Source organism: Indicator indicator, chromosome 5 (genome assembly GCF_027791375.1).
Source record: "Indicator indicator isolate 239-I01 chromosome 5, UM_Iind_1.1, whole genome shotgun sequence".
Taxonomy (NCBI): Eukaryota; Metazoa; Chordata; class Aves; order Piciformes; family Indicatoridae; genus Indicator; species Indicator indicator.
This window is the reverse complement of record NC_072014.1, coordinates 27,298,971-27,320,152: the sequence shown is the minus strand read 5'-3', so window position 1 is coordinate 27,320,152 and position 21,182 is coordinate 27,298,971. Positions and strand designations below refer to the sequence as shown.

Here is a 21,182-nt window from a genome sequence, read left to right as displayed (position 1 = left end):
TTAATGCTTTTAAATTTTTTAAAATTACATAGAAACATTTTATGAGAATTATGTCTGAATATATTTGTAATTGTTCTGTATTTTGAGTCTAAACAAAGTGGCATAAATTGGGGTTTTTTTCTGTCTTTTCTTATTACCGTATTAATTTAATACACAAATTTTTTTTGCAGACAAGAGAAAAGTGTTCTCATAATTTCAATGTTAGGTGGAAACCTTTAAAGAACACTAGAGGACAAGAAACAGGAGAACACAAAGTAGCTAATTTTCACATATTATGTAGTAATTCTCTTGCTCTCAAATGGGCTCAAATGACAAAGTGGTGAAGCAAAACCACTGAATGATACCCACACAGCTGAACTGCATTTTGGGGTTTTTTCAATGCACGTGTTGTTGTCGCCAGAAATCTTTACAGAAAAAAGGAGATTCCCAGCACAAGAAGGAATTTTTTTCAAGATATATTTTCATATGTGTAAGTATTTGTTATAGGAGAGGTCATTTCTTTTATGTACTGCTAGAACATCATACTTTGTCATTTCACCAAATACCTACAAACCAGGGAACAAGCACGGCTGAACATCCATAAGATGCAAGTCTGTTCCCATGAAAATCACACAAGTACTTCCAAAACTTTGGAGTCTCACTTTCTGTCAGAAAATCTCACATTGATGGATCCTCCAGGAGTCAAAAGTCCATGGGTTTTGGCATGAACTGGTTCCGTTTTGGGAGAGATTTTGATCTCAAAGTTCTGAAGCAACTGTGAAAATAAACAGGACAGGTATTAAACAGATCAAGATTAACCTCTGGAAAAGAGAACCTAACAGACTGTCACAAGTAACATTGCTGTTACCAAGTCCAGGGAGTCTAAGTGCTACAATTCCCACACAGGAAAGAAAAAATAGTTGTTACAAAGTTAAGATTAAAGTTAAAAACCTTCCTCTGACTGAGAGAGGCCTGAGACAGTGTTGTCTGGAGAAGTTTCACACAACTAGATTAAGCAGTTTTAGCTACCAAAGAAACTGAGTTCTCTCTGAAACCTTGTGAGCTTCCTCTCTGTGTTTATTTCAGTTCCTTAAATATCAATCAATATGTGCAATTATAAAACAAAACAATAAAGAGTGCCAATCCCATCGCACACGTTTCTTCTCCTGTGCAGAAGGAAACAAAACAAACACAAGACAGCAACTATCCAGTACACCAAGTAAAACAATCACAATTCAAGGAACCAACTATTAGAACTCCTAAAGAGAATCACTAGGATTCAATCATACAAGTTATCTATATATTAAACCTCTATTTTTCTGTACACTTAAAGAAACAGAATCAATTGCAAACATAGAATCATAAAATCACAAAATGCCAGGTTGGGAAGGACCTCAAGGATCTTCTGGTCCAACCCTTCTAGGTAATAGTATAGTTTAAATGAGCTGGCCCAGTACCCTGTAAATCTGAGTCTTAAAACTATCCAACGTAGTGGAATCCACTACTTCCCTTGGGAGATTATTCCACTAACTGTTCTCATGGTGAAGAATCATTTTCTGGAGTCCCACCAGAATTTCCCCAGGCGTAACTTGTACCCATTACCCCTTGTCTTTTCCATGTGACTCCTTGTAAAAAGGGCATCCCCATCTTCTTGGTAGTCACCTTTTAGGTGCTGGTATGTAAACAACAGAAATCATGAGCTAAAACAAACTTCACGAGATTTATCTCAGCCATTTTGAAGCTGACTATAGAATACCTCAGCTATCTATTTTTAAAGTTCAAGAAGCAAATACCACAATATCTTCAACTTTTCCTAATATTAAATATCAAATACTTTTTCCCATAATCAATCTTCTTTTATTCATCCCCAAGTAAGAATTATTTTCCTATACATAGCTACCTTTTTCCATGTTTGATGTTTGAGCAGCTTTTTATCTCATTCTTCTCTTTTTTATAGCTCTCATTTTTCTCTCTGTCTTTAGAATTTCCTGCAATTTGACTACGTCATCCTTAAAACGCAGCACACAGGGCTGGTTATCACTGTCCAATTGAGAATTCACCAGGGTCTGTAAAACTGAGTGATTTAGTCCCTCTCTCTAACATGCAACATGCTTAATACTGTCAATAAACCCAAGAACAGCACCACTGTGTCAGAATTCACATCATTATTGTTGGCCAATTTTTGACTATGTCCCTCCAGTCTGTTCTTTGGCACTAACTGCCCAGCCAGGTGATCAGCAATTTGTACGAATTTGACTTCTCAAAAGGAGTAACTTGGAATTGTCCTTAGAGAACAATTTTGTGTGGATTCTGGAACATTACTCCAACTTTCATAATTCTATATTCATGTCCTCCGTTTCTTTAACTTATTTCCTGTCAGCCTGGTACCCTGTGCAAATCCTAAAACTAGTCTCTAATTCACCATTTACAGTATTAATGAAAAATACCAACCTAAATCAAATGCAGAAATTCTCACAGAATTTTAATATCAAATTCTTACAGAGTTTTAATTAAGTGCTTTCCCAGTTTCACAGCAACTATTTGACAGCTGTTGCCTCCAGCTATTTCTTTTTTTCAACCATTTCACATTTTATAGGTGCCTACATCTGGATCAAATTTTATTAATTGTGAGAATAATGTACAGGAGATGTGAAAATACTTCCTGAAGTCAGAATACATGATTTATTTTAAATCACATTAGGTAAGTGATCAAGTCTAAAAAAGTAATGAGACTACTCTGAAATAATTTCTCTTTGATCAGCTCCATGCTTCGCATGTTTCTATTTTTGAATCACTTAAATATCACCTTGATGCTTGTAAAAAGGATGTCTGCTATTTTATTCTAGTTTCTTTCCAGAAAACAAAAGCAGGCTCGTCATTATTTTCTTGATCCTCCTTTTTGGAAGGATGCAAGTATGTTTGTTTTAGGCATCCCCCTGACAGCTATATCTCACTCTGAGTTCCAAAAGGCTGATAGTAATTGTTCAGAGATTGCTCTAAGTGTTTGTTTAAGGAAATTCTAAGGCAAATTCAATCAAGCTTTGTTTTGAAAACATGTAACAAGTCTAAATATTTTTACAGTTAAGTAGCTAAAATAGTTTCCAAATCTGTGACTTTGCACAATCTGATCTCAGTATTTTAGTTAAAGGGTGTCTTTTAAGTTAAAAGGATGTAAATATCAGCTGTTGGGAAAGCTTTCTTTATGATAGGAAGCAACAGAAAACAAAATTTATCAATATGTACTAATTACTTATATACCTGTAAATTATGTATATATAAAATGATAATAAAGTTAGAAAAAAGAGCAAGAAGGGCCAGAACACCACAGAACATAGAAAAATTCTGCTATTGATTATAACACTGTGATCAGCAGATCAGCACAATTTGCTTGCAAAAACCTTTTGTACTAAGTCCATGTATTTCCTTAATCTTACCTTTATCTTTACTTTGTTTGTAAAGATTTTTTTCTTCTGCAATGTGGCTTTAACTAGTACACTACATTACAAACATGATTATTTTCAATTTTTTTAAGCTTTTGCAGGATGAGTATGCCAGACAACACTCCAAAAACAAGAGTTTTGAGCACTGCAGGATATCCAGAAATGGTATACATAGAAAAGAATCATACCAATATATTTTTCCTCTTGCAATGCTGTCACATAGTTCTAACCTGAATCAGTGCAAGATGAATTTCCAGCTCTGCGACTCTTTTTCCTATACAACTTCGAATGCCATAACCAAAGGGGATGGAACCAAAATTGTCTACTCTGTCCAAATTATCTTTCCTCAGCCAGCGCTCAGGTCGGAATTCATTTGCCATTGCAAAATTTTCTTCGCTGTATGAAGTAGTATAATGACAGAGTGCCAGCTGTGTCTGAGGAAATAAATTACATTTATATTTAACTATTTCAAATATCCATAATAAAAATGTTGAAAATTTGAAATTACTGTAATTTCTGCATTAAAAGATGACAAAAATTCACAGAATCACAGAAACATTCGGGTTGGAAATGATCCTCAGGATCACCAAGTCCAACCAATAACCCTACTCTACAAATTCCACCCTTAAACCTTATGCCCAAGCACCACATCTAAACGACTTTTAAATTAAATATCTTTGAGAAATTCTAAAAGAAAAAGAAAGGATAGCTAGAAGATTGGTTCCCTATCTCAACTAGTCAAACAAAATAATCTTCCAATTATTTTAAATGTTGATGGATATATTAGAGAAGATGCAGTGGAGAAGGAGATCAGAACAAAAGTCATAAGTATTGAGGACTGTCTCAAAGAGGAGACTCGAAAGGAAGAAGAAAGATATAAGACAACGGGAAAGGAAAAACTGGGGAATGGGAAGGAAAAAAAAAACAGCACACCAAAACAGAACACTTTGGGAAAAAAGACAAGCAAAGAGTGAAGGTGAGGGGAAGAGGGAATGTGTGTGGAATAGTATTTAAATACGTATGTTAAGAAATAAGAATACTGACTGCTTTAAAGCTACGTTGCTCTAACACAAAAATGCTGTCATTTAAAACAGAGCCATAGAGTTCTACCATGATCTCTGCGTAACTGTTGAATTGTGTGAAGGAAAGATTCATAACTTTAAAAAGAAAATTAAATTATTTATATAAAGGGAATTAATAGGCAAAGATGAAGAAAACTGCAAGAATAATCAAATTAATGCTTTTTAAAATCAAACTGTAACATGGCACAGAGATGTTGTTAATAGACTCTGTTAATAGATTCCACCCTGAAGGACCCGAGTAAGCAAGTAAGAACCCGATTCCAAAAAAAATCAACAGCAACAGGTCTGTTATAAAATCCATTTTTGTCATATAAGCAAACACTAGTGAAATGTTTTCCTCTTAATGCTCTACCTTGGCAAAATCTTTTCAGATTAGTGAATTGTATACAATCTGTTGTTCCAGATCACATTTCATATACAAAAGCTAAACTGTGTTATCTGTAGAGGACTGCAATAGAACCTACCCCTTTAGGTATCAAGTATCCTCCAACAACCAAGTCTTTTTGGGTCACTCTTCCATTCCCTGGCAATACTGGATATAATCTAGAAACAAATATTTATGAGAAGTTCAACAGTAATAACTAACACAACTTAAAAAAAAAAGAAGATTCCAATCTGCATTCACAAACATGCAATATGGATGTAATATGAATTCACAGCAAAAAGAGTTTTCAAAAGTACAGAATGCCTCAGAGATTCAAAGGCCTTGAACCAGCTGTGAGAATGTGATTAGTACTTGAGCAAAGTCACTTACTAGTAACTGGAGGTTGAGGTACTTGGTCTGTATATTTACTTGCTTTACACATGTACAAACAGGCAAGCATTTGATCAAGCTGGAGACATGTTAGCACTGCTCGAAGCTGAAACAGCCCTGTTGATGCCTTCTCTAAAATCCTCTTACCCGACTCACCTCACTATGAAGGTTTGGTATAAATGTATAAAAAAGGCATGTCACACATGTCACATGCCTTCAGTTTAAGTCAAGAAGCTTAAAATTATTGCAGTGGCACTGCAAAGTACCAGTGTGGGGGAGGAGGCAGACTAATACTTGAAAGGCAAAAATCAAGCTTTCAATTACCTACCTTAACCGAAATGTCCTACTTATGTGATACTACTTCTACCATGCTTAAAAATCTTAATCATTATATAATCTCTCCTATTTCATTGCCTAGGCATCCTTGGACACAATACCACTACAAGAAATAAAAGCAGAGGCAGCAAAAAGCAGTAACACAACTAAATATGAATATCAGCATGGATTCAAAATCGACTACAACTACAAAGCATTACGTTTTTAAATTAATGATAGCAGTTGCCTGCTACTTACCTCAAGGTTTCTTTCAGCACAGCTCTAATCAAAGGCAATTTGGGGACATCACGAGCAACAGGAACTTGTTCTTTCCCCAGCTTACTGACTATTTCCTCATAAACACATTGTTGAACCTCAGGGTGCTTTGCCAACAAGTATGTTGCCCAGGACAAAGTGAAAGAAGTCTGCGGAAGAAACCACAACCATCACCATCAAGTCGAACAAGATTAGATTAAAAATAATTTCAAGCCAAGAAAAACAACCCGTTCTCAACTATGTGTTTTGCATGTTGAAAGTTATAAAACAGACTGGCAATGATTCACATCTGGATTCAATGCAATGTTGTCAGACTTCACCATCCCCTCCTTCATCCCTTTTCCATCTAAAAATCCCCCACATATCAAAACAATTAATGCTGATATTTTCACAGTGAAATATAAAAAGTTACAGGAAAACCAAACACAAAATAATTTAAAATAATACTGAAAGTAGATTAAGTTAACTGTTAGTTTTCAGTGTGTGTTTCACCTTTCTTCCCAACAAAAACACTTCAGGGGAAACAAGATAAGGGGACACTACTCAGAATACTACCAACCCCTTTCACGTACATGGCAGCCTCATCACAGAACTCAGAGGAAAGAACTGATACTATCACTGCTAAGATACTTTACCCTTTGATAAGCAATGCTACACCACAACTGGCACTTTCTACCTCTTGACTGAAAGTCAGCATCCTATAGAAAGCTTTCTGAATGAAGCTCAAAGAGCAGCTTATAAATTAAAAGTGGCCCCCAGAGGTAACAATATACCCTCTCTCAATTAATGATTCTAATAACCACCCAGGCTCCAGAAAAGAGGTATAAAATATTTTGTATAAAGGAAGATACAGAACAGAAAGCAGGAGACGCTGATTTAAGGAACCTATCATACAATCCTTTTACTTCAGCTGGAAAAATTGCACTTCAACACACATCTGTGGTTTAGGACACACACTGAGAGCATGAGCTTGCTCTGTCTGTACTAAGCAGAGTGTTTCAGCCCTTTGTTTGTGATCCAATGTTTACCATTCACTTAACAGTGAGTCCCTGTGTTTAAGCTACCTGGATTTCAGGAACTAATCCGTTCAAATACTAGACAAACTCAAGACGTATTGCTTCTACTATCAGCTACACCCAAGACATTAAGGTCAAGCAAATGGCCTTACTTAAGCCTATTTCTCTCACGACCATCACTGAAGACAGAAAATTTATTATGAAGACTGTATTTTCAGTGCTCCTGAGTTAGTATGGCGAAGAAAGTGACAATTCTGTTCCCTATTCTTAGTATCTTTCAGAGTTTAAGAGAATGAAACGTTAACTTCCACTCTAATTTTCTTGAATTACATGTTGGTGTTTTTTTCCAACTTGTATAACAAATCCAGACAAGTTTAACTTTCTATGCAGGAAACAGCTTTATTTTCAGTTTCTCACTCTTCAGCATAACAAAGCTTAAGGTTAAAAAAAATGCATGGATAAAAAAATCCAGTTTCTGAAAATGTCTTATTTGGAGCTTACATTTAAGATCAATTTAGAATACAAATTCATCATGACAGTGACCTTTTACATTCTTTCTTCAAACTAGGGTACAATACTAGACCTCTCATTCTCAGAACCATTTGGGTTTTTTCCTTATAATATTGAGTGGTTGTTCCTTGCTAAAATGCAAGGCTGTTCTACTCCTCTTAGAACTTAGAGGGGCTGGCAATTGTGCCAGCTGTATACAGAACTTCTCTGATACACACAGACTTCCCAGGTTCCCAGCTCCTTCATAACCTCTTAAAAATTAGCACTGTTCCAGGAACAAGCAAAATGCTTTGTAGCAAAAAACTGCTTTACAATTTTGTTGAAAGGTTTTATAATCCTCTAAACCTCTTTCAGTTCCTATGACAAAATGAGATCTGAAGCAACAGCAGTATGGGGAAAAAAGATTCCCTTAATTTCTGTCTTGTACTTGGAAATCAGAAGTACCCTTCTCTCACAAAGAGGTTGTTGCCAACTGAGAAAGCTGGGTCAAACGGAAAGAGAAACTCTCGTTGGCATGAACTTGAGCATTGTCCTTCTAGTTTAATGAAAACTCTGTCACACACTAAAAATGGAAAATTATTGGACTGAAAGATTAGTAAATGAATGGAATGAATAACTGCTTTACTTAAGAACCAAGCACCAAAAAAGCCCTATAAACTCATAAACCCTTGGGATGTTTAACCAATGGAATAATCCTCAGCACATAAACAAGCTTTATTAATTTGGAATTCAAAAGTATTACTGTTGTGGGTTTTGTTTGTTTTTCTTTAAAAACCTTAAAATTCTCTTTAAAAAAAAAAAAAAAAAGAATAATGCAGTTGTCCAGAGAGGTTTCCTTAAGGCTATTTTACTTGTTTGCTTGCTTGTTTGTTTCTACTTTAGGTCTATTAAATAAAGTCTTACATAGCACCTTCTTTATCAAATTCACATTAAAAAAAATTCTCAGTTCAATTATTATCAATAAGCACTATTACTGTAATTCTAAATAACTCCACATACACAGAATGTACAACACAATAACACATTTAAATCTTTTCTTTTTCTTCTGATTGTCCTGTTGCAGTAAATACCAAGCTACACCGATCATAATGAGAGGAGGGGAAGGTATATACATGACCTTAATGTTTCTTCAAATACTCTAGATGACAAATCAGAAGATAATGAAAGATGGCCACTTGAAACACTTCACGAGATGTTAATACATTGTTAACATGTTGTGTACCTCCAGGTGGGTCTTGGAGATATTCAAGACCCACCTTGATGCATTCCTGCATGATCTGGTATAGGTGATCCTGCTCTGCAGGGGGGTTGGACTAGATGATCTATCAAAGTCCCTTCCAGCCCCTAATATTCTGTGACTCTGTGATTCACTATACATTAGTATACAGCCTCTTTAATACTGAACTCTGTTACCACAGCTCTGTGCCTCAGACTGGCAGTATGTTGCCAGGACAGGTGTGGGCAGAGTCAATTTATGCCTTACCCACATGAGTGGGACTAACAGCCCTCTCCTAATGCACTTCAGCAAAAACCAAGTATCTGGTTCATACTATTTGTCCAGGTTGACTTAATTAGCCATGCATGAAAATCCTTTACCAAATTCTACATATGATGAACTTGTTTCACACTCACTTTCAGTAGCCTTTCCTATTGTGGTCTACCTAAAGAAGCACAAATGCCAATGTGATATTCAAACTAGTGGAAGAAAATATGTGAAATTCTTGCTGAATGTAAAGGCAATTGCTCTTCTATCTGTTTAATGAACTTTGGAATACACTTCAAATGATGGGTTCCTATAACTCACAGCTAGAAGAGAACACTGACTTAATTCCAGTAGAAAGAGTACACAGCACTGTGTTTTCTATTGCTTTAAAGATATCACGACTTAGATGTGTCAGAAATTATGTCCTTACAAACAACATAACCCCCTGAAGGTATCTGTGAATGGTACTGGTTTACAAAACCAACAGTGCACAAGAAAAGTGATAACAAGCTTACTGTGTCCACTCCTGCCAGAAGCATTTCAGTCATATTGGCATAGATCTCTTCCAAAGTAAGTTCCTTACTCACTAGGAGGTGTGTAAGTAGCCCACCATTCACCACTTCTCCTTGGTCCAGCTGAGACTGAATAGTCTTCAGTTTGTTGTCAACATGGATTTGACCTTTGGAATTCAGAAAAATAGGTCAGCCTTCATTTTTAGTTTTCTTCTGCTTCCATTCAGTAATGACATATCTCCCTGATGCTACACTACACAGTCAAAATAAAAATAATAGCATTAAATCTACTTTTTTCTCAGGGAAAAGAAAAGAGAGTGGTAGTGGAGGTCCTTGGGTACTCATGGTAATGATAAACTGAGCTGAGAATGCTGAGCACAAAGAAAGGACACACAGCACTACGGTTTGGGAGGGAGCAAAGGGAGCACAAGGTCAAATTTTTATGCCCACCTGGCTTGTTTTTTGATGACTCTGCAAGCAGTGGCAAACTCTGCAGAGTGTGCCACAACTCAGCACACTGAGGCTGCTATAAGCCTTAGCAGCAACCAGAAAGTCTGAAGCCACAGAACTGAATTACACTGAAGACAAAGAGGAGCATCAAGTAATAAATAAACCTGTAAACTTCAGTGAATGACATTTTGAGTAATATCAGCCACAGTCCCTTTTACTGACTACAGACAGCATCCTCAGTGAAACAAGGGCTCTTAAAAGAGGAAAGCTCCTCAGAGAGTTAATGCCTTGCAGAATGAGCTTATAAAAAAGTGAACTTGAATCAACATGTTCCTTTATGAAACCTACACAAATACACACATCACATACAGTGATTTTTACTGTTAATTCCTTTTCCACAAAAGGATTAAATAAAGAAACAACATCACAAGCTTCAAACGGAACAAATTCCTCAAGAAGAGTCTTTCAGCTCTTAGGATGAAGTCTGTTGCTTTTTTTAACCCAAAAAAGGATACAAGAGTACCTTGTTACGGAAAATAATTTAAAGTGGCAGCGTAAAAAAGTATATTTCAAAGAAAACATACCCATATCAGCATTAAATGGATTCCCTAATGCCTACAATAGGCAATAGAGATCAAAACATATTTATTAGACATATTAATAGTTAAGAAATTGAAGAATATACCCTCAAGAAGACATACATAGACCTACTTAGCCAAACATTGCTAATAAAATGAATTTTAAAATGCATGCAGCTTTCTAACATTAGAGAGGGAAAGGGGGTTTAGGGAATTTGAACACTCCAGAATAGACAGGTGAGAGAGAGAGAGATGAGATAGAGATGATAGAAAGAGAGAGAGAGAGCAAAGACAGCTCCTTCTTTCTTACGTGAAAGCTGATTCATAAAGTAGCCTGGAATGCTTTATTTACAAATCCCATATTGTAGTACAGCAGCGTAATTCTGAGCTAACTGCCATGCTCCTATGTGTATATATAGACTTCATGAAGAGTTTAATTAATTGCTAGAGTAAAACTTCTTAACTTTCTAGTCAGTTTTAGTGGTAACTGAACTGAAAACTTCAGTCAGAGTGCCTAACTGAACACTTGCTGAATTCAAAGAAACTACCTCATTAAAATCTGAGCAAGTTAAGATAAAACCTTGGCAAAGAGCTCGGATCTGGAGTGAGGACCAGGTGCAGAGACAGACAAAGACAAATAGCAAAACAGCAGTAAAAAATCAGGGAACATTTAGAATGTACTGGTAAAATTATTTTTCAATAAAGTATATTTTTTAATAGTTCTCTTGGCCAGTCTGTGTTTAGTATGAAGCTTTCTTCTGCCCCAATATCTTCTTATGATTTTGGGAGAGAAACGTAGCATGTCCTGTTCAAACACACACACAGACCCTGCAGAAGGGCAGATTAGATTTTCTACTGACTAAATCTTACTAAATTTGAAGAGTCCATCCCAGGATCTGCAGAACTCTCTCCAAGGTTTTGGAATAAGTGGACGAAGCCATTTGGGAATAGCACCTGCATACATAGTGGTCTTAAACATACTAAACATCAGCTCCAGAGCCTCAATGTATTCAATGGTCTGTTGTGGGACGTTGTTTTCCAGGCAGCCCAACCGGCATTCATACAGAATAGTTGCAATACCTGCACATACAAAATCAAAGAATTTGCTATACACAGGCATATATACAGCTTACTAAATAAAGGAATTGAAATGCTAGCATAAGGGAACTACCTTCCAAAAACACTTAGTTATCATTACTGCAGTTAGGAGCAGATAAAATAGGTATTAAAAATACAGCAAAAAAAACTCCCAGCTAAATATTATAGTGAGACAGGTTACAATGTCAATAATGCTCAGCATGAGAAGGTAGCCAGGAACTCCATCTGAAGGAGAGCAGCCCTCCAGCATGGCTGCTGTGTTTGGCTTTGCACCACAAATCCTGAGCCTGCCATGCTGGCCTCTGTGCACGCAGGGACATCCAAGTCCAAAGGCATTTCTGAGAACTGGTGATAAGGCAGGGTTTCTAGCAGTGGCTGTGTCTTTCTTCATCATAGGATGTAAATGAATCATGAGCATGCATAAATGAGTATAGAGCTTGCACTCTATCTAGACAATGATTTTATGCACACAATATACTCCATGTGGTCCTGAAAAACAGTGTGTGACACTGTCGCAAGTGACAATATTGACTCCTCTCTTATTCCTGATTTGCTACAATTTCCTTAGGTGTTTTTCTGCAATATTGCAGTGATCCCTACTAGAAATACCTTTTCCTCCCCAAAGAACACTACTTTACATAATTTTATTAAACTCTTCTCAGCTTTGGAGCAATTCTTCCATTTATCAACTTAATTCTTACCCATCCATTAGTGTCTTTGCAATCTCTCAGCTCAGTATTTATAAACATAGAACTCAGCCAGAAACTGCCCTACTGGAGTTAGCCAAAATGTTCTCTCAGTTTGACAGCAAACAATTTTTAATTAGTTCCTGAACACAGGTTTCTAGTAATTTTTCTTCCTAACCTGCAAAAAATATCACACAATACAGTATAAAACTCATTCCTATTATCAAAATAATCTCATTTAATTATTTTTCTAAAATCCAGTGGGGAAATTAGGTAACTTAAAAAGGCATTTAGATAATTTCTCAAAGCCATCTGCATCAAATCAAATGTTTCTTAACAAAAACAACAACAACACAAAAAAGTGCTTTTAAATTTGTAAGTTAATACTTTGTCCACATCTTTCCAGGAAATACTAGAATTACTGTTAAGCAACCAGTCTCCTAACACTCTAGTCTCTTTATTCTCATTTTTTCCTATTAAAAACAAGTACACCAGACAATTATGTTTAACCTTGAGCTTGGCCTCCATCAAACTCTCTATAAATTCTCAAGTATATATAGATAGATATTTTTTCTCTCATTTGCTTTGTATTTCTACTTCATTGACAAAAAAAAATTTCTAAATTCTGGCTACTTTCAACTCATTCTTGTTTCCCCATTTTCTTCCCTGGGAAGATATTTTTCTGTGCCTTCTATTTCTCTTGTGCCTCTTTCAGCAACTGATAGTTTTTTATGCATTCTTTACATGGTCCTTTCAAAAACATCTTACACATTGGTTCCCTGAACTGTTGACAGTAAGTTAATTAAAACCGCAATTCATAGAGGAAATAAGTGTGTGCCAGGCACATGTTATAAATGAAAAGCTAAAAGAATGTGAAGAATTTAAACTGACCCATCAGTTAAAGTGAATTTGTAAGCTCAGACTTTAAAACTCCATAAAAGTCTTAACGTAACTAAAAGGTAACTCTTAGTATAATGCCATTTTTAGGCACAATTAATGTAGCAAAGACTTAGGTTAGTTTACCAAATAGGCAATCAGCAATGTGATACAGCATCATCATAGATGATCAATGTGGAAGTTCTTGCAAATCCCAAACTATTCCTCTGCCTGTCAGCAAAGAGTACCAATGCTTTTCAAAGTCATTACATATAACAAGATCAGGTTGTATGCAAAGGAATGCATGAAATATGAATCATCATGAAATTTCTATAAGAACACAGGAAATTCCATTCTAGCTTAGGCTGGGGTTTCGTTTAGCATTCCCTCACTAGTGGTAGCCAGGGGCAGATGATTTTTAAAGCAAGCATAACCATCCCACACTTGGCATGTGGAGTCAGAGGACAGCAAAATCTTTTCCAACTTCAAGTCACAAACAGAATTCAGATACATTGCACAGTGACTGCCCACCTGGAATTTGGGCAGCATGCTATAGAATTCACTCTGTTAGAAGGTCAACACTCTTATTCTTGAGAAATTAATACAGAAATATGGAGTACTGAAATGACTTAGGGTCTGGATTCTACATTTCACCTATATACCAGCACTTGCATGGGAATTGTCCCTTAATACAAGGTCTCATCCCTTCAGACTCTGCTGCATAGTAGAGGAATTCTACTGATACCTGCTGCACTAAGCAGGAAGGCACATGAATGCAGACTATCAAGCTTCCCTTTTCAGATTAATCACAACTGGGCAACAGTCATTTGACAAAAGTGCCTGACCATAAGCACGCTGCTTTAGGTCCATTTCCTTTATAGATGTTAGACATCCTGTGCTTACCTTCCATAGAATACTTGAAGAAAAGATTGTTAACATTTGTCACTGTTTCCCCATCATCCTCTTGACTTCTGAGGGTGTGGATTCTTTTAATTAAGTCTGTGACAACTTCATTGACTCCTTCAGAGTAAACAGCCACATCTTTGGGTTTCAGAATTTTTTGCCTCAGTACACTTCTCATTTTCAACCATTGTTCCCCCTCCCTAGAAGAAATTATTAATAATGTCCACACACAATTTTCCTTAACAATCATCAGCTTGATAAGATCTTCACAAGTGGTGACATGAAAATTATGATAATGTGTACTTGTTATTATGCTCCTATACTTTTATTCTGTGTTTATTGACCATCCTCATTAAATTTCATGTTACAACATATATGTATGTGGGTAAGTCAGTCTCTGTTTTGAGTGACAGAACTTGTACACTCTGTTCTTAATTTGAAGTGTCTCTATATTAGTATCTAGTAGCAGCTAACACATGAAAGTAGCAAAAAATTTTATTAAAACTATTTTAAATAATAAATATCTGAATGGATAATCTGCAAAATAGCTTTTACCTAGAATTGGTGCTTAATTGCCAAAGAAAGGTATCACATCCTAATCTGAGAAATCAACAGCTTGAGCTATTACCATAAATTCTAGTACGGATATATAACATTCAGTTACCCTAATTCTAAACCTAGAAAGCAACAGGACAGCAGACCTAGCTACAGAGAAACAATTTACAGCTAGATTCTCCTTTAGCTGATCTATGTATTGAAATATTTGTACTTAATCCAAATTGTAGAATCTGCATGCTTCACATGAGCAGAGTACTTGGAAACAGTACTTCCAGGGATGTCTTTACATTCCTTAGGAGAAGAGGCAATTGTCTTTTATGCATTTATTTTCAATTGCTATGTATTTCTCATTCAACTCTTTCACCTGGAGAAATGCTGCTGCAAAGTACAGTAACTTACTGGCCAGCAAAAGAATTTAATCTCTTTAATAGACATTTCCTGACTATCTCTTGATTTAAGATCTCATTTCACAAAGTATCATGGAACTGTTAGTTTGACTCTGAATCTCAGCCTATGATTTGACTCTGTAGTGCGATACATAATGCTTTTTGCTACCATGAAAGAAACAGGCTGCCCATGACTCAGGAAATTTGTTTCCCTCCAAATAAACATCCTATGTCAGTGGGGACTGAGTCCTTCCCAGTGGCAGTTAACCACACCCACATGCGCTGCCAGTTTATGCAAGCTTTAAAGACAGAACTCTTCTAGAATCAGCCACATGCAAAACTGCCTTCACAGGGATGTGTTACAGTGTGGATTTTCCATAGAGTGACTTCTCTGCATCAGTCTACTGAGGGGGCACTTTGGTGAACAGTAAAGCTAAAGCCAACCTGAGACAAGTCCACACAGCACACTGCCAACTGGATGCAACAGTCTCTATCGGAAGCAATAAAACCACATTTGTGCAGTGTTGTGCCAGAGTTAGTAAGCCCTTTTCTGCTTCCAGGTAAGCGGTCAGCTCAGACAGCTCCAGTTAATACACATTCCCCAAGAATGCCTTTATTCAAGGTATTTTACTCCACATTCAAACTACACATTATTAGCATCCCTTTGAAAATTTACAGAAGAACAGACAATTTAGCATAAATTCCTACCCTCCTCTCTCAACTAGACACAGATTTCCCCACATAGAATAGCCTAAATTCCCAGATGACCTGTACATTCATTCAGAAAAATCTCTAAACTTTTTCAAGAAAACAATGAAGGAGTAACAACACTCACGCAGAAATAAGGCCTGTGGCTCTCCCTCTTAAGTCTCTGTATTCCTGCCAGGATTCCATGTTAGCTCTTTGTGGTGCTCTACCTTCTGCTCGGAGGACTTGAGCAACCATATCTCGATCTGCAATGGATACAACAAACTGGGGACCAAAGTGAGACTTGAAGATCTTTCCATATTCCTGAGTGTGTTTTTGCTACAGTACCACCAACAAAGAGAAACAGAAAGTAACGTATAAGGAAAAACATCACAAAAGGAAATTGACAATTTGTCATACAGTGAACCAATACATCACATCTAGAACTTGATCTCCAGCCTTCCAGTCAAAGTATTAGTGTGACAAATTCACAAGGGAAAAAGAGAGGTCACACTGCTCAGGGCCTCTGACTGAAAAGGTCTAAAGCGCAAAGTTTGAGTGAAACCAAATACTGAGGAGATAAAAGGACTTGGGGCACTTAAAAAAAACATCCCTTCAGATCAAATATCAGATCCCTTAGAAGGAATGTCTGGGAAAATGTAAGCATGGAGGTAAAGAGGGTGAAATTGACAGTATAACACAAAGATATAATAATTTATTGTCTATTGTAAATTAAGATTTACTGTCATTTTATTCTTCACAAAAAATTACTTAGAAATTTCTCACACCTAACTAAGGTTGATGACAGCACAGCAGCCTAGTGCAAAAACGCTCTTTGGGACAGCTTCATTAGCAATGAGCTTTACAAGCATACATGTTAATTCCACAAAAGGAAGGAAAAGCTGAGGTCTTATGCCTGCAGGGAGGTTTATTTAGTGGCTGATCCACAAGTTATATGATTCAAGCTGGAGGCAAGTAACAGGCAATTATGAAAGAGGACTGGAAAACATCAAATTATGTATTAAAAAAAAAAAAAAGGTTTTAAGTAAGATTGCCCTATCCCTGTCTCATGAAATCTCATTATTTCAAACAAATTTCATTCTGACAAGGTCATTAAATGAAACACCCAGCTCCCAAAAATTTACTTGGAGTAGAAGTACATCATCATTTTCAGGGGAAAAAAAAAACAAAACTGCAAAGAAGTTGTTAAAGAGATATTATTAGGAATTTAGATTTAAGGAAACTTTAAACTTTGCAGGTTCAAGTAACAAGAAAAACTGATGAAAAGCTAACTTTGATGCATTATCTGCATCTAATCTAAAGATATCTGCCTGCAGATTTGTGTTGATTACAAATTAAAGATGTTTGATTTGTCTGCACTAGGGAAAGTCTAGAGTTGACCCAAGATTAACTCATGAGAAATATTTTTAAATCAGTCTTGGTTACAGAGCTGAATTGTTTAATTGCCAACAATAAGTTTAAGACATGAATCACTCTTCAGCATATGGTACCAAGAGCTTATAAAAACTGTAACCCTTTTTGCCTAGTTTCCAAATAAAACAAGAGTTGTGCAATTGTGGTCTCTGCCAGTCTCCTCTTAAATACTTCTGGAACAAAATGGCTAATTTCAGTCAAGTTTAACAGAGAGTTAAAGGTCTCCTACAACTATATTCTTACCATTTTCAAAAATCAGCATCTGTATTGAAATAAGACAGACACACTACAGCAAGAACTCAAACATTACTGTTTCTGCTTGGTCTGCTGCCAACTATACACCACAGACATGCCAACATATAAGCACTCACAAAACCCAGTGTATCTTATGCCTTGAAGATATTTTAGGGATATTGAAATTGTACTTGGAGAGAACTGAAAGCATGAGTCTTTCAAGGAAAGCATGAGTTGGGAGATAAGGAGAAGGCAGTGGAGTGAGGGGGTACAAGTCACCAGTCACAGAAAAACAGGTTCAGCAAATTTTGCTATTTATGGGACAGCTTGTTTTTTCCACTGATGGTTAGGTTTATGTGGAAGGAAAAACTTCAAGAGCAAATAAATCAAGTGTCAAGCCATACAAACAGATAAATGTTTGTTTTCAATCAGAAACAGACAAGGACAAGGTATTTGAACATCTCTTGCTTTCAACAGAATGATGTTCAGTGTATCAACTTCATGTTTAAAGAAATGCCCAGAATCTGTCTTCTATATTGTCTATCACAACATAGGTTTTCTTTCCCCTGTTCCAAATCTTGAAAATATTACACTTTAACGTCTCACATACCACTCTCACATCAGACATTCTTTCACACATCATAAATTCAAACTGCCAGCATACAAACCTTCCCCCTTCACCTTTTTTTATACTTGCAGAGTAGTGATGAGACAAAAGAGATCTAACCCCATCAAATTACTTAGTTTTTGTTATAATTGCTGTAGGCATCACTGCTTTGGCCAGGACTAACTGGAATCATGTTACTGAAAACAGAACCTCCTTTGTGAAAAGCCCTCAGCTTCCCCACCCCTTCTGCATATAGCATACAAATATTTGTGTGCACCAAAGGACATCATTTAAGTAGCTGTGCTGGTTACCCAAGGGTTTCAGATTAATCAATTCCTGATGTTCACTGTATTGTTAAATTTAACAGACTGTTATTAATCCGGGTAATGCCTATTTGCATCCAGCATATATGCACATAGGGCATCCATGACTTGAAAAATGACTTTAGAGACTCTAAACAGGATTAAAAATAGTATCATATTAAAACTCCTCCTTACCCTTCCTCTCGCTTTTCTTTCTATGAATAACATTCATTAAAGAAGAAAATTTGTGTATCAGTTACTGAAAGTGAAAAGAACACACTATAGTCTTACAGTCTTTTTGATATTTTGAATCGTTTTCACTGCTTTGACAGAGAAAGAGCTTGAATTCAATGGAAGGGTTTTTTTGTAGTGTTATGAGACGATGGTGAATACCTTGCAAATTCTATACACTACCATAGAGTGCTGGGGGGGGAAAAAAAGACATACTATGTAACAAAAAGCTTTAGCTGTCATGAAGTTTCATCTTCATGTGTCTGTTAGCAAGCAGTTAAGCGGAGTAATTCATTGTTAGCAATCCAGTTTGGCTGCCACCAAACAGCACACACTGAGGAGGATAATATTTATTTTTAGAAATCTAAATGGTAAATACAACAAAGCCAGATAAACCCAAGCAACTTATGTGATATATTTTCCCCATGTTTCCTGCCTGGCTGGTGTTTTTAGGAGCTTTGTAAATCCTAACTTTCAAGTTTTGATGCTCAGACTAGTTAAAATTCTGTCCTGTTATTTTTAGTTTCCCTTTTGTTTTTACTTCCCTCTCTGTTGTGGTTTTTGTTTGTTTGTTTGTTTGTGTTTTGGTTTGGTTTGGTTTTGGTTTTGGTTTTATTTCAGTTATTTTCAGGCAGTGAACCTCTTGGGGTTGTTTGCCAAGCTCTTCCTAGCAACCTGAGAAAGGTCACTAAGAAAAGCAAAATAATTAAATGGTGCATTTGATGTAATCCCAAGATCTGTACCGCTAATGGAAAGCATTATGGATCCACAACTATGAAAGGGTGAAAACCACTGCTTTACTCCTGCAAAAACAAGTGCTCACTTTAGAAAATCACTTGGACTACATGGGGAAAGGGCCCCAGGAGATGCACTGTGACTTTTTAGGAATGAAACCCACATGTTTGGCCAAGCAACCAAAAACTACTTGTTAGATAGAGCCAGCCTTATGGCAAAGGGGCTGCCCAGGCCGACATCCCAGAAATGTTTCGCAGAGGATGGCACATGTCCGAGTGTTCACCCATCTCCTGCTGTCCCAAGCACAGATAACCATTCTTCACCGACCCTCGCCAGGCATGACTGAGGAAGGGGACTGTCCGCCGCCTGTGGACCACCACAGGCCAGTTCTCAAGCCCCTCACAGGTTTATCATCTCCCATCCTACCGCGTACTCCAGAGCCGCTACATGCCAGGTGACAGACAGGAGCTGCTCTTCACCCTCCCTTCTCTCACCCTCCTGCCGCCATCAAACCCCGCTTCCCGCCACTCTCTTCCCCTCCCCCGCACTGTCCACCAATGGAGCCTCCAAGTGAGGGGGCGGCACAGCTCAGTCCAGGCAGCTCCATCCGCCGCCGCTGCATCCCTGTTCCGCCCCACCCCCCCCCGGGAAAGTTTCAAACCGCCCGCCTCCAGCTGAGGGGAGAGGGGCGGCAGCCGAGGGCCGGCCAGCGCTGACGGCAGCTGGGCCAGGCGCATCTACCGCCCTCTCAGGGGACCTATATATGCAAAGTGTATTTATGTAAGGGGAGGCCAGGGTGGAAGTGAGAGCTGGAAACACAAAATGGTATCTGGCTATAGCAGAGGAACGCAGAAGGCAGGAAAGCGGCGAGATGACCCGCACACCGCCCGGCGCCTCAGCCGCGGCATGACTGCGGCGGTCCCGGGTGGACACAGTCCGGAGTGCTGGCACGGCCTCACCGTCAGCGTAGGTGCTGCGGTCCCAAGAGCCGCCGAGGAAAGACCACGTTTTCCAGCTCCGCCCACCAAAACCAAGTCCTCTGCGTCTGTGGAAAAGCCCTGCTCCAAAATATGAGATTTTAAAAATTTTATTTCATTTGGTCGCCTAAGGCACCTACCCGAAAGTTCGAAACGCGTAGAGATGAACAGAGCTCAAAGACCAGGAGTGCCGGCGCGGCCGCCCCACGTTCGGGCCACGGGGGGAGCACGGGGACAGGGTGCTGGCACGGCTCGCAAGCCACCTAGACTCCTACTCGAAACAAAAGTGCTAAAACCCTCCAAGAGCCACGGGAGCCGGAGATTGAATGGCCGGGGGGGGAATGTATCCTCTGAGTCCCGGCTCCTTCCCGACAGGGGGAAGGCGGCAATGACCGGCTGCGGTGCTGGTAGCCCGGTGGTTAAGCAGCGTTTTGAGGGGAGGAAAGGAAAGATCTGAGCAATCCCGACCTGAACAAAACATTAAATAGCCGAGTAAGCTGTACCTGGATTTCATGAATGCGGCCGAAGCCGTCCTTCCAGAAGAACTCGTAGAGGTTGTAGAGGGTGTTGGGTCCAGGCATTTCTTGCAGGCTCTTCACCCTGCCAAACTGGTGCGGGGTGGGCTTCAGCAGCTCCCCTGAGTGCCGGGGATGTGCCACCATCTCCTCGCCTTTGTTCTTTGCCGCTGCTGGCGAGTTATTCTGCACCTCCAGGGACTGGCTGCTGGCAAGTTTGGGCAGCTGGTGAAACCTGCTGACAAAAATCGCGTGGTAAAAGTAAGTTCTCTCAGATTCAAGCGTTCGCTTGTACTTCTTTGTCAAAACCCTCGTGAAGAAAGACATGTTTCTTAATTTCAGAAAGGTCCAATTTGCTCCTACAGCTGCTTTTTATTTGGTTGCTCTTTCTTCACTGCCTGCTTTAACTTGTACAAGCAGCACTTCTCCAAACTCTTACTGCATGAGCATCAGTTTACACAGACCATTATTTAACGCTCCCTCCCCTAGGGCTGGGAAAGGGGGGTGGGTCTGGGATGAGACATGAATAGAACGAACCTATTATTTTGTATAATTCAA

The 21,182-nt window shown here is 38.2% G+C and overlaps 1 protein-coding gene across 1 annotated transcript; it reads right to left on the bottom strand.

Annotated features, from left to right (window-relative positions):
- Window positions 1–637: 637 nt before the first annotated feature.
- Window positions 638–20,951, bottom strand: LOC128967242 (cytochrome P450 27C1). Its single transcript, XM_054381288.1, has 9 exons — window positions 20,613–20,951; window positions 15,738–15,928; window positions 13,959–14,158; window positions 11,266–11,475; window positions 9,371–9,534; window positions 5,829–5,995; window positions 4,966–5,044; window positions 3,650–3,853; window positions 638–754 (listed from the first exon to the last, which is right to left on the bottom strand). The coding sequence occupies exons 1-9, from the start codon at window positions 20,949–20,951 to the stop codon at window positions 638–640; spliced, it is 1,671 nt and encodes a 556-aa protein (XP_054237263.1).
- Window positions 20,952–21,182: the final 231 nt, after the last annotated feature.

Bases quoted from the DNA above. Each gene is read 5' to 3' on its own strand.
- LOC128967242 (XM_054381288.1), bottom strand. From the start codon at position 20,951: ATGTCTTTCTTCACGAGGGTTTTGACAAAGAAGTACAAGCGAACGCTT. The intron at 5,045-5,828 runs GTAAGTAGCAGG...ATTTGTTTCTAG, and splicing joins GTGCTGAAAGAAACCTTGAG to ATTATATCCAGTATTGCCAG. The intron at 3,854-4,965 runs GTAGGTTCTATT...TTATTTCCTCAG, and splicing joins GATACTTGATACCTAAAGGG to ACACAGCTGGCACTCTGTCA.